Consider the following 22219-nt stretch of genomic DNA (forward strand, 5'->3'; position numbering starts at 1 on the left):
TCAAAAATGGGGGTGACAAGTCCAATGTCAACAAGCGTGGGAATTGGTACAAATGTCTGTGAAATTTAGCCTGCGAATCTTAGTACTTTGCTGCACTAAAAGCACTAACATTCAAATTTAAGTACATTATGTGATTCAGAACAGTATAAGGCACCCCAAAATTAAAAAAAGCCTACTAATGAAAGTGGAAGCAAAATCCACAAAAGCAGATAATAAAGCAGTGCAGGCACAGAAAGGAAGTAAATAAGGTACATGCAGATTAGAACAGCAGTTCCCATAACAAAAGAAAACAAAAATGGATATCTTATTTTAGTATGACTGACTTTTTGCTTTCTTTCCTTCAGGCAGCCCAGCCCCTGCCTCTTAAGCATAGAAGGTGCTTTCTCCAGTCTTTGACAGGGTAAAAATATATATCTAGTGTGCCCCTGAGTGGAAGTAAACTTCCCCAACTACCTCTCCTGGGAGAGGCAAGCAAGCACTCCCCTTCATTTCTTCCCCACCCTGCCTGGCTCCTCTAGTGCTGGGACTGCAAACTGTACCCCAGTTTCATGGTTCAAAATCAAGACTCCATCCCTATACACCATGGAGCCAGGCAATATAGTAGATATTATTTCATGTAATAATTACTTGTTCTTAATAATAAAATATATGGACTTTTATCTTTCATTACTTTCAATGTCTGATGTATTACAGTTATACTTAAAGAAATGGTGTAATCATTGATAAAATAATATATTATCCCACTATATAAAAGGAACTATTTTTTTCAAAAAAAAATAGGGAAATCATTGAACTTCCAGAGGTGGGGAGACCCTCTGTCTTTCACAATACCCCTGGGCTGTCCATTATTTCACTATCTTGAAGCCGCGGTGGTGCAGCAGTAGCATTGTCGCCTTACAGCAAGAGGTTCTCCCATTCGATTCTCGGCTGGAGCGCCTTCTGTGTGGAGTCTGCATGTCCACCCCGTGTTCGAGTGGCATTCGAAAGACATGTGTGAATGGGCGTGCCTTCATTGAAGGTTGGGTGTCGGGCTGGCACCTCGGTACCGTAAAAATCGACTGCCAATCATTAGCAGACCAGAGTTCCGCTGTGGCGACCCCAAACCAGGAAAAGCCAAAAGAAAAACAACATTCACCTTATCTGGCACTCTTGTTTAGATAACACCCTTGCCACAAGTGTTCAAATGTAAGCACAATATATTCACTACAGAAACAGGCAAATGTAGACAAAAAATTATCAACAGGGTCATGTTCAAAACAGAAGTTGAAAAAACAGATTAAAATAAACTACAAATCACTTCATTTATTCAAAAACACATTTTCTCTTGGTTGTGTGTCACACTCCTTTTTTAATCTACAATATGCCTCCAACTAGTCATCAGTTAGCTAATTACATTCCTTCTTACAAATGTCAGCAAACTCATCAAAATGTATTTAAAGTAAACCCAGTGCTGTGTAGCAAAGAAGGATAGATCTTTGGCTGTGACTCAGGTGAAGGGGAGTTTAATTAGCAGTTTTGGCACTGGAGGAGCCACACAGGGAGGGAATGAATGAAAGGCCATATCCTGCTTGCTTCTCCTGGGGAATAGAGTGGGTTACATGCTATAAGGGGCATACTGAGCAGACTGATTTCCACTAGTTGAGAGAGGATAACAACCTCTCATGTTTCAAAAGGAGGGGCAGTACTGCTTGAAGGAAATGCCCATTGTAGAAGTGAAGGACATCCTTTGTGGTCATCTCATTGCATGTTTCCTCCTCAGAATTTCACTGGATGCATGTTGTAACTAGAGTTCTAACAAAAACCCCAAACCACTCCTCATAGTTCACTTAATCGTGGGACCTAGCAGTTGCTGCTATAACCGCCATCCCTAGGCATTATTCATATAACATATGTACCTGTACATATGAAAATCATACACAGCACTTGTGGCCAAGATAATATTACTGTAGTAACACATATACCGGTATGTGACAAAATCATACACTGCATGTAACTATGGAATTATTTGGTAACACTTTTTTTACCAATGTGTATGCCCTTGCTATATTATGTGAATATGTACAGTAGATACCATACTGTGTGAGCAGCTGCACATCATTTAATACCCACAGTGAGTTCATTTTTCAGCTACTAAAGTGATTTACAATGTATGCCCTTTTATAATAAGTGAATATGTACAGTAGATACCATATTGTGTTAACAGCTGCACATCATTTAATATCTACAGTGAGATCATTTTTGAGCTGGTAAAGGGATTTACAATGGTAGGGCATAGCACTTGTACTCCCAGAGGGCAGGAGGGACAGACCTTGATTGTTGTATACCTTAGCTGGTGCAAGCAAGGATGCCTGAATTTGGGCAGGGTAGCTCTCAGCAGTGGTGTCATCACATGAGATTGTGAACAATTCCCTCACTCTTTTAGTAGTAGTTGGGTAACTAGGTGCCCCATTAAACACTCAATTATTTTTAAAGATGTGCCCAAAGCATACAAGAAAGTTAAGAGGCTGCTGAAGGTCATACATTCTGCAAGTGAGAACACATATTCAGCTATGTAGCTAACCCTTTAAGTACAGTGCTGCTTCATTCCATCTAAAAGGAGGGTGCAATGCCTGCATGATTTACAGGGATCTGGTTGATCCATCAGGGTAACAGTACTGTAGCCTCCAGAGATTTATTTGTTGTTACCAAGTGTTGCAGCACATCACTGTGTCTCACTGATACAGTGCATGGTAGAGCATGATATAGTGCTAAGGAGCTATATGTGGTGCTACACATCACTGTGTCTTACTGATACATTGTATGGCAGAGCATGATGCAGTGCTAAGGCACTATATGTGGTGCTACCCATCACTGTGTCTTACTGATACATTGTATAGCAGAACATGATGCAGTGCTAAAGTGCTATTGGTTGTGCTACACATCACTGTGTCTTACTGATACATTGTATGGTAGGGCATTATGCAGTGCTAAGGCACTGTATGTGGTGCTACACATCACTTTTTCTTACTGATTCATTGTATGATAGAGCACGATGCAGTGCTAAGGAGCTATATGTGGTGCTACGCATCACTCTGTCTTACTGATACATTGTATGGTAGAGCATGATGCAGTGCTAAGGCACTAGCTACACGTCACTGTCTCTTATTGATACATTGTATGGCAGAGCATGATGCAGTACTAAGGCACTATATCTGGTACTACACATCGCTGTGTCTTACTGATACATTGTATGGCAGATCATGAGGCAGTGCTAAGGCACTATATGTGGTGCTTACACATCACTGTGTCTTACTGATACTTTGTATGGCAGAGCATGATGCAGTGCTAAAGTGCTATAAGTAGTGCTGCACATCACTGTGTCTTACTGATACATTGTATGGCAGAACATGATGCAGTGCTAAGGCACTATATGTGGTGCTACACATCACTGTGCCTTACTGATACATAGTATGGCAGAGCATGATGCAGTGCTAAAGAGCTATAAGTAGTGCTGCACATCACTGTGTCATACTGATAGATTGTATGGCAGAGCATGATGGAGTGCTAAGGCACTATATGTGGTGCTACACATCACTGTGTCTTACTGATACATTGTATGGCAGAGCATGATGCAGTGCTAAAGCACTATAAGTGGTGCTACACATCACTGTGCCTTACTGATACATTGCATGGTAGAGCATGATGCAGTGCTGGGCACTATATGTTGTGCTACACATCACAGTGTCTTACTGATACATTGTATGGCAGAGCATGATGTAGTGCTAAGGCACTGTATGTGGTGCTACACATCACCGTGTCTTACTGATATATTGTATGGAAGAGCATGATGCAGTGCTAAGGCACTATATGCGGTGCTACACATCACTGTGTCTTACTGATACATTGTATGGCAGAGCATGATGCAGTGCTAAAGCACTATAAATGGTGCTACACATCACTGTGCTTTACGGATACATTGTATGGTAGAGCATGATGCAGTTATGGGCACTATATGTTGTGCTACACATCATATTGTCTTACTGATACATTGTATGGCAGAGCATGATGTAGTGCTAAGGCACTATATGTGGTGCTATACATCACTGTGTCTTACTGATACATTGTATGGCAGAGCATGATGCAGTGCTAAGGCACTATATGTGGTGCTACACATCACTGTGTCTTACTGATACATTGTATGGCAGAGCATGATGCAGTGCTAAGGCACTATATGTGGTGCTACACATCACTTTTTCTTACTGATTCATTGTATGGCAAAGCATGATGCAGTGCTAAAGCACTATAAGCAGTGCGATACATCACTGTGTCTTACTGGTATATTGTATGGCAGAGCATGATGTTGTGCTAAGGTGCTATATGTGGTGCTACATGCCACTGTGCCTTACTGATACTTTGTATGGCAGAGCATGATGCAGTGCTATGGTACTATATGTGGTGCTACATGCCACTGTGTCTTACTGATATTTTGTATGGCAGAGCATGATGCAGTGCTAAGGTTTTATATGTGGTGCTACACATCACTCTGTCTTACTAATGCATTGTATGGTAGAACATGATGCAGTGCTAATGTGCTATAAGTGGTGCTACATACCACTGTGTCTTACTGATACTTTGTATGGCAGAGCATGATGCAGTGCTAAGGTTTTACATGTGGTGCTACACATCACTCTGTCTTACTGGTGCACTGTATGGTAGAACATGATGCAGTGCTAATACGCTATACGTGGTGCTATACAGAACTATAATGATGGACTGCATATATGAATGCATAAATGGATGTACTTATTTATGAGGGAATTAGACTACACCATGTGACCACATTTTTCAACTTTACCCAGATACAGTAATACAAAATTTAAATACAGAGGCAATCACACATAAAGTAACCATATGAAAGAAAACAGAGAGAATCATTAAATAATAAAAACAGTTAACATACAAGCATTATGGCGTTATATTCATCCCATCCACAACCCTTTTACCATCTTTGCACATGGGACTGGGGGCTCATTTCAACAGTGACAATCATCTAGAGCCAATGTCCACACCATGGGGTGGTTAGCCCTGGCTCAGTTGCTTTTTTATACCACACATACATACACACACTCACACCTGCAGCTGACAATAGGTTGCAATTCATCCCATGACCAAACTGTGACATGCAAAAGTCTGCTTTATACAAATGAACATCAGCAGTTATGTTCTTTATGCTAAAGAATTATAGTGCATTTTGTTTCATTGAGTAAGTAGGACTTCAGTTATGCATAACCTTTGTAATGCTGGATAGAAGGTATACATTTGTTGCACTTGCTGACCATTAGCTCCTGTCTTTCCTGTTAATTCTTTACCCATTCATTACCTCACAAGGCTGACATTGATTCAGCAATGGAGTCATCATTCAATCAGCTGTCAAAGTTTTTTTTTTTGCTGGCCTAGTGATGAATTTGCATTTCCATGCATGCATCCACCTTTGACTGCAGCTTTTATACACTGCTTGGTGGATTAGTGCACACTTTCTGTTCCTTTGTATTGCAGCATCTCATGACCACCATGGGGTATCAGCGAAACAGCAAGCCAAACACCTATGTCCCTTCCTCCCTCCCATCCTCCCTTCAAGTTGAGTAACCTGTCATCAGCCATTCACTCTCAGCCCCCTCACTGAATGACTCCTACAGCTTCTGAGTCACTAGTTGATTCTGGACCCCTTTGTTCACCATCAGGGTTTCATCCTTCTGTTATCAGTGCAACAGCTAATCTTGGGTAGAATTTTCATGCTAACTGGGCACATGTCCCCATGTTATATGTCCATCAACAGAAAATACTTCAGTTCAAGATAGTACTAAAATAAAGAAGCAAAGTTTCCCTCATGAAATTTTTAATTTGTACCATTCTAGTTAATGAAGGACAATATCTTTGATGTATGAATTTAAAAATTGAGGTGTGCATTACTAAAATGAATCTGTGGTTCACAATAATCCACCCTTCCTTTCTAAAGTATGGGAGAGTAATGCCCCATCTTAAGTGAACAAACCATAAATCTTTACTTTTAAAAATGTATATGTTTGCTCATTACAGCTTATATTTTACAGTTATAAGGAGTGTCATAAGTGATTACAGTTCTCATTTTCCTTCTATATATCTGCCTTCCTTAACAACTTGGTTTAAAATGTTGTAGCATGCACACAGGAAACCACACCAGTTATTTAGGACTTTGTATATATAAATGGAAATGACAAGTACACATCCAGCTATATTTGGAAGTATTCAGTTTTGTTAACCATTTAAAGATTTTTCAGGATTAAGGTAATGTACTGTGTTTAGCATACACAAGAATTTCAATGTAGGACAGGCACAAAGATAGCATAAATAAACTAGGTGAAGAGAAACTGTTCCAGAATATTCTGGGAGTATTCTTTGTCTGAAAAAAAAATAGAAGGACTCTATAATGTCAGTCATACAGACCAAGCTCAGAAAACAGTTTTTGGTATGAAACACAGTCAAAGGCTTTAGGTAGTCAAAAACCATACTGATAGCTCCCTTCATCATTATGGTGTTAGTGATGGGGAGAAGTGATGCAGTAGTGTAGATCCTTCCAGAAATTATGCTCGTGTTCAAAGATGTTCACAATAAGCTGCTCATTAATTTTAGTAATGGCGGCAAGGTGGAATTCAAAGCTGAGTTTGAAGACAACAAGAATAGAAACCATGCAATCTAGGTGTAGATTAGTATTCCTGGCAGCTATATCAGACTAGTGTAAAAATCATTGCACATGCTACAGCTTATTATGGCAGAAAATGTAAACTGGAAATTGTGGAAAAGAGCAAAATTATGAATGTGTTTCAGTTATTAGCTCAAACCTCCAAAGCAACTTAGTAAATACACAGTGGTCTGTGATGGACTACATTAGCAGACAGGTCAGAGGGAACAAATCAACAAAGTTGCTGTGTGCAGATGATGTGGCATTACAGGTAGACTCTGAGAAAGAACTTTAGCAAACAGTAGGAAAAAGGAATGCATAAATGAAGGCACATGGGATAAAACTGAGTACAGGTAAGCCAGCTGTAATAGCAGCAAATGGAGAAAATTAGAAAAAGCTGAGAACTGAGATAGAAGGGAAAATACTGGAAAAGCTTAAGAGCTTCAAGTATCTGGGAGGAGGTCAAAGCTAGAATCAGAGGGACTTCAGAGGTAGTGTATGACAAAAGAATGCCATAGAAGCTGAAAAGTAAGGTGTTCAAAACAGTAGTAAAACCAGTACTACTGTATGGTACAGAAGCCTGGGCAGTAAAGGCAGAGCAGTTGGGGAAGCTAGACATGATTGAGATGAAGTGCCTGAGATGAGTAGTAGGATGCACATGTGGGACAGACAAAGAAATGAGGACATCACAGCAGAAGCCCAAGTAGCGCCAATTGCAGAGAAGGTCAAAGAGAATAGATTACGGTGGTCCAGGCACATGTTCAAAAAAGCAGAACAAAATCTGGTGAAAAAGGCTTGGGACAGATAGGGGGAATGCAAGAGGAAATTAGGGTATCCAGAAAAAAGGTAGATGGATTGTGTGAGAGAAGAACTTTGAAAGTCAGACATGACTGTTGAAAAAGGTAGAAGAGTGGCAGTCAATTGAGATAGAGAGTGACAGTTAACATGACACCCCAGCCCCAGATAGAAAATGGAAAAAGAATGGCTGTTAATGATGATGATGGTGATGATGATGACTATGTTTAACAAAGTCCTTTGAATGAGATGTTATATTGAGGTTGTCCTCATGAGTTTACAAAAGCTTAAGTGGACATTACAGTCCTACGGCACCCCTCAAAAGGAGTATGTCTTTCATTATATAAAAGCAAATACAGCTTATGGATTGCTTAATTGGAAAAGTTTCTTTTATTAAAAACTTAAGGAAGAAGTCAGAATCTGACCTTTGAAATCATTTAAGGATTTGGAAGACTAAAGATTAAAACTAAACCTAGTGAGAGGCTGCAGGAAATTATCAGTATACAGAACTCAAGTATTCTGAGCTGCGGTGGTACAGCGGTAGCATTGTTGCCTCACAGCAAGAGTCTGCATGTCCTCCCCGCGGTCGAGTGGCCTCTGAAAGACATGTGTGAATGGGCGTGCCTTCGCTGAAGGTTGGGCATCGGGCTGGCAACTCAACACCATAAAAATCGACTGCCAATCATTAGTAGACTGGAGTTCCACTTTGGTGACCCCTAGCCGGGAAAAGCCGAAAAGACAAACAAACAAACAGAACTCAAGTCTTTTATCTTAAATTCATGACTTCAACTATTTTGAAGCAAGTTATCTTGCCAGATATTTTGAATTAGTATAAACACTTTCTTCTTGCACAAGGAGAATAATCAAAAGCTGGTGCACACAAATTTTAAATAACAATATGGACACTAACAACAAAACATTTTTCTTAAGTTCGTTTGCCTCCATGCCTGCTGATAATCAAGCATTTCCTTATCAATCTCAAGGTCATTGCTTCCCACAGCACTGAGGAGTCCTCAGTGTGAGGACAAGAGCCAACCATAGGGGTTGTTATTCAGGGAGCCATGAAAGTGGTTTGAATTTCGCATCCTGGCAATGAGGTCCTTTCAAAGGAAGGTCCTAACCTATCTTGTAGTGTGATTTGAACACCTTTGTTACTGTGGGACATCATAACTTCTCTCTGTGTGCCCTGCATGTGGCTACTTTCACCTACATGCTAATGATGGCTTCCATCAGTAACTCTGATTGTCAAGTCCATTTCCTTGGTCTTGGCCATTTTGGTGTCACATGAGCCACCACTTGCATACTGGTTATTGCCCAGCTCAAAGCCAGTTCCCCCCTTTTCCTTCCCCAAGATGGGCAAGCTGACATCACCTATTCAATTCCACACTCCCTCACCTAGTTCTCCACTGTCCAAGCCAATATATGAGCAGTTACTCTGTGCTTTATCTTTCTATACCACATAGCTTGGCAACAAACAAAATATTGTCAATATTTTTGTAGATTTTTTTTTTCAAATTGTCTACTTTCTTCCATCATCAAACCTCATTGAGGGGAAGTATATATGATTTTCTTCACCAAACTAAAATAAAGCTTACTCGGTCATACCATTGCTTAGTTTTTGAGGCACATCTTGCTTTAAATGAAAATCAATGCTGAATCTTCCATCTCAGAGTTAATAAGGCATCTGACCCTAATAGTTATTTTATTGGCTTTTACCAACATGCCTACGGTTACATCTCAATAATATTAATTGGCCTATGACTTTATTTTGAAACATGGTTTTACTGAGAAAAACTTTAGTCATTCTCTCCCTAAACCAAACTTAGCTCCTTCACACCCCCAGAATATAGACCAACTACACTTAATATCAATATAAGCCTATCATGCTGGATAAATTTTTTTGCATTTCAGTCTGCACTTACTGTGGGAAAGAAAACTATTAACCAGTCTTCAACATTAGAATCTTTGTTAAACATTAATCAAAACAGTGAATAGTAGATAGACTACTAAGTTTCCTTAGTGTCCTAGATCATAAAAGGTTTTATACAAAAAGACAACTTTTCTAGAAAGAATTATTTTTTGCGTAATCCAAAATTCCATATTTCTGCATCTGTTCACATTTCTTTGTCTCATTATTACAAGCATAACTGTGACTCCCTGTTTATTGCTTACTGTGTGCCATGCACCATTTTGTTTGTCTTAAATGTCTTGTCCTGTTTCTTCAATCTATACCCCTCACATGCTTTCTACACTGCCATCCCAGCCTGCTTGGCTCATTGTTTCACTTTTGCACATTTGTTGCAAACATACATTTGTAAAAAAAATCTCCTTTACCAACTTCAAATGCCACCAGTGTACTGTTTTACCACTTACTGTAAATATATCTTCACTTTTGCACATTTGTTGCAAACATGCCATATTTGAAACAATTCCTTTACATGGTTATCTTGGTACCTTATTGTTACCCTCTACTTTTTCTTTCATGTTCTGCAGTAGATGGTTGTTAGATCCTCCAGTGTGTTCGTTAAGATAGACAATCCTGTCTAAGTCTGGGAAATTCCTATTCAGGTCAACTCCTTGAGCATTGGCTCTTCCAGTAAGCCAGTCTTTAACTTTTCTTTTCTGAAAAGAAACAAATGTGTATGTAAATATGTCACATGGAAGTAACCAGCAATTTGCATTCTAAATTACATAAGATTGCATTAGGTATTTGCTCTTTATCATAAAGAGATGCTGACTCCCTTTCTAATAGCCTATGCTCATAGTAAATTTTGTCATGCTAGAGTCAGCTAAGTAAATTAAGTTATCAAGATTCGAGTATAAATAATAAAATCTGATTTGTATTCATAAACATGAAGAAATATTGGATGCTTACCCATACACATTTAAGAAGTTTACAGTAAATAAAACCTAAATCTCTGCAACTTGATTAACATAAGTAATACTACTGAAGTAATTTTCTCCATATGCAGCCAGGCAAAGAAACAAAAGACAACAATCCAAATGTATTTAAAGATAAAATCTACTCTCATACACACAGTAAAAACCACAAAGAAAAAGCAACATACAACAAATAACAAATGTGAAAATACATGCAAGATACCTATGACATCTAGTCAATATCCCACCAGACTGCCACCAGTTAATGTGATGTTCCCCACTTAAAACCCATGTCAGTACTTAAGAAGCCTCAGTCCTCACCACTAACTCCAGTATGGGAGTGTCATGGAAAACACCAGAGCACAGAACACAAGAGTAAAATTTCACAACTTTCCTTAATTGCACAACAGGAACATGCTCTATTTCCTGGGACTATATACCTCTGTCCACGTCAAATGTTATCCATTATTATTCACTTCAGATATGTGTTCCAGTTAAGACCTCTGACTCACTCACACTAAAAATAAATTTAAATCTCACACACTCAGACACTTATGGGAAGCCTGACACAGATTTCCAGCTGTGTCCCCTCCCCAATACATATGGTAACGATGCCACCAGAGACAGACAGGTCTACACACCATTCAAAGGGTGAGCAATTATCACAAATTAAATATCAAAATAAATGATAGCTATGACCAGAAGCAGCCAGGCATTCAAGGTGACCTGGGGAGTATCAAACAGGTATAAACACTTTCTAATATCTAAAGAAAAAGACTAATTATCCAGCCACAGTGTAAATGTAAGTAAAGAAAAACATTTAATAATAAGTAAAATAATTATTAAAAATGTAAATCGATAACTTTCAATAAACACCAGAACTCAATCACCAGAAATATAAAATTAAACTGTAGGATAGAAGTTCATCATTCTAGAAACACTCTATCTAAACTAAACTTTCCTAATCTAACTAGAGAATACTGTCCCTGATCTAGTCTAAACATAACAACAAGGCAAAGAGAGGGTTACAGTTGTTGGTGAGCTTTTTTTCAAGGTATCTTCTGCACAGCACTGTAACTTGACTGTAACTCTCAACTAAATGGTCAGCTTAACAGTCTCAACTATCTTATTTTAAAAATATCGGTAAGCTGTTTGTAAAAGTTCTTTTTTTCTGTCAATCAGTTGTTCAAATAATCACCTAGCAACCAGGAACATTCTAATGACATCACCTACTGTTCAGGTAATTCTCCACAGTTTGTACTTTAGAATCTTCCTCTCAATCATGCACAATTAGAAATGTATCAAAACACTGACAGATTCCTTACACATTCTGAATAAATAAGGAGATTCTCCTCAACATTTAAAAAACTTACATTTCCACAATTAAACATGCTGGCATAAAATACAAGTTAATCCAAGAATATACACAAATCTCCTGCCAGACGTGCTAACACAGATGACAGTGTTTTCATTTTATTCACAAAACCATACAAATATATAAGTATCCTAAAGTAAACAGTTGGTAGCTTGTGCACTTATGGCAGACAACAAAAAACAGCAGTTAATGTATTCAATGATATACTGTGTGAGCCTCATCACAACCAAGGATGATCCCTTGGTCAATATATCATTAAGCATATAGCAAGAAGTGAAGAGCAGAAAAGAAGTTCCCTAATAAAACTGCATTATTTTACAAATGGTATTTAAAAATAATGTCATTGAAAACCAAAAAGTAATACAGATTGCTTAAATACTCTGTTCTGAATATAGAATCTACATGCTAAAAAATAAAGAATTAAAATATTTGTTAAGGGTTTTCTTACATCTGTAGTGTTTTGCTTTATTTGGGTTAAGGATTTTTATAAAAACAGCTTTCCATATCTTTAGCCATCAATACAATAAAGTACACATGCTAATTCAAACAGAACTATATTTGCCTCATATTCCCTTACACATGACAGGCGGACTGAACAAACTGAATGTGAATCTGGAGCAGAAACATAGCAAGGGTGGGGCAAAGGAGGTGCAAAGTATAAGTAGGCCTGATCATCAGAAGTTAAGCAGTTTGCTACAGTTACAGAGCTAATTTTTTTTTTTTGCATTGAAGCACTTTAGTGTTCTGTGTGTTGGCAGGAATAAACTGTAGCATCTGCTTACTATAAATGTAGCTAGTAGTCTACAGTTTAAAAAGAAGTGTTTTTTGCACTGAAGTGCTTCGGTGCTCCTAATACACTGTGAGTGGCAAGAATAAACTGTAGCTTCTGCTTGATACAAATGTAGCAAACAGTTTGCTACAGTTTAAGAAGCTATAGACTTTTTTTGTGTTTTTTTTTTTTTTTTTACGGTTTAGCACTCCATGTGTGGTAGGAATTATAAAGTTGTAAAAGACAAGGGAAATTTATGTAAGCTTGTGTAGTGCCAATAAAAGATGCTTTAAGTCAGTCAGGATGGAAGAGACAGCAAACACTTTCACATTTCTGCCTTCTAGAATCATTAGCATACCATAGTGTACTGTTTTTTTTAAATACAGTTTTACTTACCTTATGAGGAGAAATACCAAAAGTAAAACATAAAAAAGAAAAATCAGTGCAGATGTTTTATGCAAATTATTATCATCAAAATAGATTGATAATACAGCCACAATTTATAGTGCAACATCAACACATATTTTCCAGTAAAGTGCATCATGGGACTAAGAGAGATTTGCATTAAATAATCCAAACATTATAAGTGTTACTTTAAATTGCCAATGTCTATCTCTCTCTCTGTTTTTGCCACCACTGTCTCCACCAGAAGTCAACTATGGTACTACAGGAATTAAGCCTTTCTGATAAAGAAAATAGTACTAACATTGATATTATCAATAACAGTAATAATAATGTTATTGTGTATGCTACTGTGTATTTCTTGCACAGTGCCATTGTTTCTGTATATTGATTACATTTATTAATATTTCCTTCATCAATTCCTTTGAAAGTTCCTTAACTTCATGAATTCAATTGCCCAAGAGCAAATTGTCCATACATCGACAAGAGGAGCAAACATTCTAGATCTGGTCCTCACCAACATGTCAAACAGGTGTACTGCTGCAACTGTTGGACCCTCATTAGTTAAAATGGACCACAAATCAGTCACCTTCAAACTGAAACTAACACCAGAATTCACAAAGGATGAAATCCAACTAAAAAACTTCACCAAGGCAAACTATACCCTCCTTGGTGAAGGTATAAATGCATTCCAAGCCCCACCCCAAGCTGAAAGTCGTAACTACGCCAAAGCTTACACTAAAGCCCTTAACTCCCCCCCCCCCCCGCTCCAACACCTTACATATCTGAAGAGCAGGTCCTCAAAGCCCTGTCCAAGGCAAATAACATGACCTCTACAGGACCAGATGATATCCCAGGCTGTCTTCTAAACAGGCTAAAACACGAACTAGCATCACCATTAACTATCCTTTTCAATCATAGTCTAACCACAGGCTTTTTTCCTGCAGAATGGAGAATAGCTACAGTTATTCTCCTCCACAAATTTGGCCTAGCAGCAGACCCAGGGAATTACAGACCCATTAGTCAGACCAGCCTCAACTGTAAGGCAATGGATCATATCATTATGGACCTCATAAATAAAGACATAGGTGACCTCCAAACCCTGGATCCTACTCAATTTAGTTCTGTGTGTGGCAGGAATAAACTGTAGCATTTGCTTATTATAGACATAGCCAAATGGGTGAGGGGTAGATTGTACCTGTTAAATGTGCTAAATGTCTTTGAAAGTGTGACCAAGGTCATTGATGAGGGCAAATCTGTGCACACAGCATACCTCGACTTGGCAAAGACTTTCAACACAATCCAACATTCAAGCATTAACCAGGAAACTTAGCAAACTAAATGTAAAGCCCTCGACTTGGCAAAGGCTTTCAACACAATCCAACATTCAAGCATTAACCAGGAAACTTAGCAAACTAAATGTAAAGCCCTTCATTGTAAGATGGGTTGCCAACTGGCTCTCAAACTGAACGCACACTATCAAAGTGGGTGGTGACTCCACATCAACCAGCAGACCTATTATCAGAAGGGTGCCACAGGGGTCAGTGCTGGGCCCCCTACTGTTTGATATATACTTCTCAGAAGTTCAGGTCAAAACTAAAGGGTTTTGGCTGACCAAGTTTGCAGATGACTGCAAACTAGGTACAATCATTGAATCCCTGGATACTGTCAGTATACTCAAGGAATGTCTCACACAGACCAACGACTGGTGTATTACTCATGGTCTCAAACTGGATGCAAAGAAATATATCATCATTACCTTCAGTACAAATAGTGTCCCTTCACACTATCAAATCAATAACAATATCCTAAGTACCCATGAAGTGGTAAGGGACCTGGGATCACAGTTTGACCACAGCCTTAACTTCGACCACCACATGTCTACCATTGTAAGGAAAAATTCCCATGTAGCTCACTTGATTAGTAAAGGCATTGCCTCAAGAGCAAGAGAAGTTATGACCTTGACCCCCCCCCTATACTCGGCACTTATCTGGCCCATAATTGAGTATAATGCCTCATTCAGTATGTACCATACTAAGCATGTACAGCAATTAGAAAGACCTCAAAGGTTTCTAACAAAGAAGATCAAGGGCCTCCATCATGTGCCTTACATGGACCAACTAAAATCCTTGTCACTGTACTCCATATCGTATAGACTTCTTAGGGAAGACTTATGCCTTGCTTACAGAGCAACCCAAGACCCAAACCTAATGAACTTACTGCATATCCATAAATCAAATGGGTCTAGGGCTCCCATTTCAGGGACTTAAATATGGCCTGTGACTTAAATAGGACATGCTGGAGGGATAGATTTATCTCCCAGTAACTGCCACATCTTTGAAATAGGCTACCAATTCATGTGAAACACAGCACCTGCATGGCACTGTTCAAGAGGAACCTGGATGAGTGGATGGGGCACCATAAATTCTTACCAGGAATAGTGCCCACAACCCTCCTGGACATGGGCAATCATCACTAAATGCAGTCTTGGGTATTGATTAGTACCTCTACGGTATTACATTGGGTTGAAACAGCTAGGATTAAAATGACCTCCAGGTCAATAGCCTAGTAATCTTCGATGATCCTATAATCTTCTGATATAATGTGTCAGTGTGTAACAAAGACACTGAAAGACAGAATGCAGGAAGTCATGCTCAATTCAAAAAAAATATTTCCCTAGCAAAGAACAGCAGCCCCTTGGTTATGTGTACAAGTACCTGTTTTCAGCTCACAAAAGGAATATAAACAAAATGGCAACACTTACATGGAACAGACTTCAAAGCTAAACATATAAACTGGACACTATCCTCCTCTGGGACACTAAAGTATCAGGATGTCAAAAAAGGTAATAAACTCCAGGATATTTGAGGACTCTTAAAGTTAGCAAATCCAGTCTCTTCCTCCCTCAAACCATATTTTTGTCAAAGAACAATAAACTTAGACAGACAGAAACAAGCTGTGTTATCAAGGCTTATCAGAGGAAAATAGTTATTTGTTAACAGCTGAGAATGACCAACATCAGAGACAGAACAAATAAATCTAAAGTCTTCCCTCCTTTTCTGCAAATGACATGTACTTAGGGATAAACTTTTAGTCATTCATTCTTCTTTCTTCAGTCATATTTGGACTGTCATTCATTCACGTCTTCAGCATTTTGATCAGTTCAAGCAGTCTCATCTGGACTGTTCAGATCCAATTGCAGCTGAACTCTCTGAGAAAGAGCCTGCCATGGGTAGATGGAAAAGAAACTTATCTGTAATACTTTATTTTGCTAATATCAAAGTTCTGATCATCCACAGAGGCAAAAAAAAGAAATATACATGCGGTACAAGAACTTACCAAGGAGGAAACTAGCCAAGTTGTACCCAGTGATTGTTACATCATCAAAGTATTTGTACTATGACTTATATGCCTACTGAAAAGATATTTGTAGAAGTAGCGAACTTAAACTCGTCAAGTCAAAAAGTAATAATAGAAAATATATAATTCTACAGCATTACTAAATATTCAAAAGTAATCCAAGCAAGGCAGGCTGTCTGTTTCCAGTCGAAAATCCTTTATTATGTACACAGACAAGCGATCCAAGTAAAACAAAAATAGAGTAATAAAGTAATAATTTCCTCACAAGCCTTCTAAATATATATATATATATATATATATATATATATATATATATATATATATATATATATATATATATATATATACTTTTTATCAGGCATGGGAGTGGTTTATTGTGCTGTAAAACAAAGTGTTATTGGTACACATGTTAAATTCACATCCCTTCCCCCATCAGTGTGACATTTGAGCTGGTCCTGCCCTACCTACTAGGTACTGTGTACTTAATAAAGGATTTTCGACTGGAAGCAGACGGCTGCCTTGCTTGGATTACTTTCGAATACTTAGTAATGCTGTAGAATTATATATTTTCTATTATTACTTTTTGACTTGACGAGTTTACGTTTGCTACTTCTACTACTATTGTCTGATCTGATTAATATACAGTGATTAACTAGAAATATATGGACTGAAAATTTTCCACACAGAGAAGTTTCTTACACTGTTTTGTTTTTAGACCCACTACACTTTATTGGGTTATTTTGAGACTTCGGGGATACCACGGAGATTACTTGTTTTCTGAAAAGATATTTGCAGATCACACAGAGACTTTTTCACAGCAAGTTTTATGACAGCATTTTGCATTATCCTGGATTATTCTGTGAGAGTCTGCACATAATTCCTTGTATACTGTCTATAACCTCATGTAAATAACAATGTGTTTTCTGTAAAACGTGTGTATAGGGCCAAAGTCTTTTAAGATTACCTTTTCTTTAAAACATTAGCATTAGGAATGCCCTTAATCTCATGAAACATGGCTGTTACATGCTGCTTAATATCTATGCATTTGTAACAGCCTCAAATAGACTTCATTTGGGTTCTTAGAATTTACAGATTAGGATTTTTTCATTATGCCTCTGGTGGAGAAGAATTCTGTTATGGAAGTTTATGGTTCATTTATACATCCAGCAATATAAATTATGATTACAAAGCAAATGGTCAAATCATAAAAAATGACCCTATCATTAAAGATCTATGTATAGTTGTTGTTGTGTCTTTCGGCTTTTCCCGTTTAGGGGTCGCCACAGTGGAACTCCGGTCCGCTAATGATTGGTAGTTGATTTTTACGTGCTGAGTTACCAGCCCTGACGCACAACCTTTAACGAAGGTACGCCCATTCACGCATGTCTCCACGCAGAAGACGCTCTAGTTGAGAATCGAACTGGACAGCGTCTTACTGTGAGGCGACAACGCTACCGCAGCACCACCACCGCGGGTCTTTTCACTACTGTTATCTACCAAAATCAGAAAAGTATACTCTGTAGCCTGCTTAATTCTAAAGCGCATTGTCTTCTCACTCCACAGAGATCACTGTACGACTTGAGAATGCTATACTCTGAATAATTATTGTTTTCGCTGCTGGTTTTCCTAGTCTTTGAACAAGTCATATGAAGCCACCTGAAAAGATATAGACTGGTATTCAGTAATCCTCCATGTAAGACTAAATAAGTCTTAACATGGAAACTGCAGCCTAAGAGTATGACGTCAGTGCGCCATGCATATTCATGAGGGCGCGCTGACTCAACTCTAAGGCTAACATGGAGTGTGCACGAGTGCAGGGGGCGTGTCAGACTGCCAAGCAGTCCAAATATCCACGCCCCTGCAAGTGCCTAAATCTGAAAATGTCATCAGACATGAGCGAGTCCACTCAAATGTGTCTATCCCCAACACTACACTCCCCCACATTCTAAACCCCTGTACAAATATAATAAAATGTAAAACCTTTTATTTTTTTTTTTTTATTATTCCCGATATAGCTGCCCATATTTGCACATGTGTGCGCGGGTTTGCCCATTGCTTAGCTACAGTTAGCAGTTTAGACATCGAAGAGGATAATAAACCATTTATATGCAAATTAAGACAAATAGCAATAGCATAGTGATAGAGCCTTCGCACAAAGAGGAGGCATTCCCGGTTCGAGTCCCACCACTCCCCTTTCCATTTTCTGTATGAAATCTGTGCATAAAAATAATTCCTAACATTTACCTTTTACATTTTAGTAAAATGCATTTAAATGGCCTATGTGGTAGTGAACGATATTTTATATATACATAAGAAGGTGAAATGGTCATGAATACTGATGAATGCATAAGTAACGTATCTTAAGCAATGTGAAGCACTGCTAAGCAACATTTACCAGTATTACGCACATTTAAGAATAATTGCCCATAGTTTAGCACTGCTTTAACTAGTGCAATGGCTTTGCTCGTAGCTGCGCATCGCTCAAACTAGCACAAACAAAACATGTTTGCTCGAAGCTGTGCACCACGCTAACTAGCGCAACGTCGGGCAATGTCGGGCAACGTTGAGCAATGTTGAGCAAAGTTGAGCAAATTCAGCCAAACACAGCCACACCTCCTAGCCGGTCATGCCAGTAGTAAAATAAAAAGCAATGACAGGCCTCGAACCCGGGATACTGTGCACCATAATCACAGTGCTGAACCACTAAGCCATGACAGCTTCTGCTGTTCATACACTGTCAACATACATATACATATTAATCAAAGTTTACTCAGTGCTAATCAGGTGTGCACTCAGCTGAGATTTTTCAAAACTGGCCAATCACAAATAAGTGCGGGAAATGAGGCATATTTAAGCTCCATAGGCAGGAATAATTGCCATAACTGGTTGTAGCTCCCATCTGCAGTCAGAATGGCTGGTGTTGGAGAGGGCTCTTGTTTTTGAACGCAACGGTGGGGCATTGAGGAGTCAAAAGTGATGGTTTGGCTCCTCGTCCATCATAATGATGCAAGACTCCTGCAGGGCCAGTTTCAAGGCACTGAGTACAAAGCGGAAGCCTGGAACCATCTAGCACATGATCTCACCAGTGCCACAGACGTCCCTCAGACTGGTGAGCAGGTCAGACACCACTACGCAGACCTGAAGAGACGCAAGCAGGACCAACTGAACCAATGGATACAGGATGCCCGTCCGAATGAAAATGCCCCACTACTGAGTAGGTAGCCATGGAATGGAGTATGTAAGAATTGCTATTGCAGTCTATATTATGGATAGGTATGTCTCAATATCCCTTCATTTACTTCACATATGCAGGAGTCCGTGCTGTGAATCAGCAAGCCTATGCAGATATGCTGCTAAGGCTGCGCCACCAGGCTGGTTAGTAATTATTCTGCATGTATTGTTATATAAAATAAGTGAGAGAGCCTGAAAAAAAGTGTTGTAGCCCAATAATAAAGGTATACTAAGTCCTGAATAATATCTCTGCATGTACTGTTATATAAAATAAGTGAGAGAGCCTGACAAATAGTGTTGTAACCCATTAATAAAGGTATTATACGTCTTGAATAAGTCTTTTGCATGCACTGTAATATCAAATAAACGAGAGAGCCTCTAGAAAAGTGTGTACTGTAATTAATAAAGGTATAATTCCTGGAGTGTGTCCGTGTCACTTAGTTTGAAAAGTTGTTGTACTCTTGCATTATATAAATTGTACTGTTGTATTAAGCCCTGTCAACCCACATTTGGGCAGGCCCATATAAAGTGGATGAAGGGAGTGCCAGTAGCTGAGAAGCATATATACAGTCCTCAACTGTTGGTTAATGGCTGGCATGTATAGGTAAATCTGGCACATGAGTAGCTTTTTAATGTGTTCCCCAGAAATGTCAGTGTGCTGCTAGAAATGTAGGGGGCTGTAGAAATATAACTGATAATGTCACCTGAACACATCCAGATATGTAGATATATAAATATAAATAAAATATATAAATACGTAGCAGTAACATCTGCATCCTGAACAGTTTATATGTCAGATGCAGGACAGGTATATAAGGAACTAGCAAAACCCATTTCACAACTTAATGGACTTTGCCTAGTGTAATAATACATGTAGGGGATATATACCTGCAGTCAATAGGAATGTAGTGTAAACTATAAGTACATATAAGATGTTAATGGAGGTATCTTTTTGCACCCTACTGTATGTGCATAAACAATGCAATTTCACACCTCAATGGGTATGTCTAATCTCAAAACATTTGTTGGGACATATGTCCTATTGGTTTATAAATATCTGCATTTACTTTGATGCATGTGCCCTGTTCAAACAACACAATCTTGGTGGCCTGTTGCCACCAATCAATCCCGCATGCTGTTGGAATGTCCTCTGTTGTTCTATATATGCATGTGTTATGCTTGCTGTTCAACTGTTGGAACTCTGGTGTGTTGGGTTAATGGGAATATTACTGCATGCTGTTACAACTAATTTGAAATGCTGTTGGCTGTTACCAACCCATATTGTCATTAAATCCTCCTAAACATAGAACGTATGGGAAGGCCGGTCCCAGAGGACTCACCTGTCCCACCTCAGCTGGCAATGGCACCTGGCACCAACAGGTCCGGTGCCCAGCCTGGGACCTCCTCCTCCATTGGCTCTGTGCCACCTTAAGGTGGAAGCACTGCAGGGGATGGGGCTCATGCCCCCCATGCAAGCATGGCCGGAGGAGGGCCACCCTGCGAACGGTCCAGGCTGTGGTGCATAGGGAGATCCAGCGTTCAGTCGCTGATGCTCTACGCCAGCTCGAGGCAAGAATGGCGCAACTCATGGGTGAACCTGCCCCTTCTATGCAGCCCCCAGCACAGCCACCCTCTGGGCTGTGAAGGTGCAGTGGTGACTGCCCATGGGTGGGGATCTCAGTTCCACTGTTGCCATCTGTGGGTTCATAGGCTTGCGATTTCCAAACATCTTTCCCCATCAATAGTGTTCACCCACCACATGTGTCATATTCGGCACCTGTATGTGTCTTGTTTGTCTTGTCTGTTTACCTCCCCAACCTAAATCCCCAAATATACCTACTTCACCTACCCCACATTCCACTCTCACCTGAAAAAAAATGGGCAATCTGCTCCCACACAAAACTTACGCCCCATACATAACTGCTCATTTTGCACACATGTCCGCTGGACAGATAAACTGATATTTAATTGGCAGTACAGCATACTTTGTTGTCCTCACCCCTTTCTCAGGGGTGGAAGGTTTCAAATTTCCCTCCAAATTTCTAGTATATGCACAGTTGTTGCTGTTAATGAAATGGGCAGCTATGGACCTTCCCTACACCTGTCCTGCACATCCCTAGCTGTTTTCCCTACTGTCTTTCCCTATTTGTGCCCCTTTTTCACCACTTTCCTATCTCCCCATTTTCTTTTCTTTCAAAGAAGTGAGTGCGGGGGTTAGCGGGAGTAAGCACTTTTAAGCAGTAGTTAGCAGGTTTGCACGAGTATGCACTTGTGTGCGCTTAGCTTTGTATTGCTAAGCGTTGCGCAAACACACGCAAACCTGCTTACAACTGCTTAAAAGTGCCTTAGTCACCCTGCATGTGAGGGCACTTGTTTTGCTCAGCAGAAAATAAAACACCACTGTCAGTCTCGAACCCCAGACCTTGGACACACTAGGCTGCATGAAGTACCACTAAGCCACAGTAGATCTACAGCAGGTTGTTGCTGAAAAATATATATATATATCATGCATCAGAATGAGTGAATGTAAAGGAAAGATAGGAATGACATAACACAAAACCTGTTCTGTGGAACTTTACCAGCAGTTGTTGTGGAATTGCATTACATGACATGACTGTGATAACAGAACCAGCCATTCTAGCAGGAAATAATGTTACAGCAGCACTTTACAACCCCCACACAGTATCATAGCAGGACAATCCCCACCCAA

The 22219-nt window shown here is 39.3% G+C and overlaps 1 protein-coding gene across 1 annotated transcript in view; it reads right to left on the reverse strand.

Moving 5' to 3' along the window:
• Positions 1 to 22219, reverse strand: part of LOC122789278 (carboxypeptidase E-like) — a 366543-nt gene that overhangs the window by 173029 nt on the left and 171295 nt on the right. Inside the window, exon 3 of the mRNA XM_044056580.1 lies at positions 9947 to 10114. Coding sequence (XP_043912515.1) covers positions 9947 to 10114 — 168 coding nt within the window. The remainder of the gene's footprint in view (positions 1 to 9946; positions 10115 to 22219) is intronic.

The sequence above is a fragment of the Protopterus annectens genome, chromosome 14.part0, assembly GCF_019279795.1.
Source record: "Protopterus annectens isolate FY-2018-M chromosome 14.part0, PAN1.0, whole genome shotgun sequence".
In the NCBI taxonomy this organism is placed as follows: Eukaryota; Metazoa; Chordata; order Ceratodontiformes; family Protopteridae; genus Protopterus; species Protopterus annectens.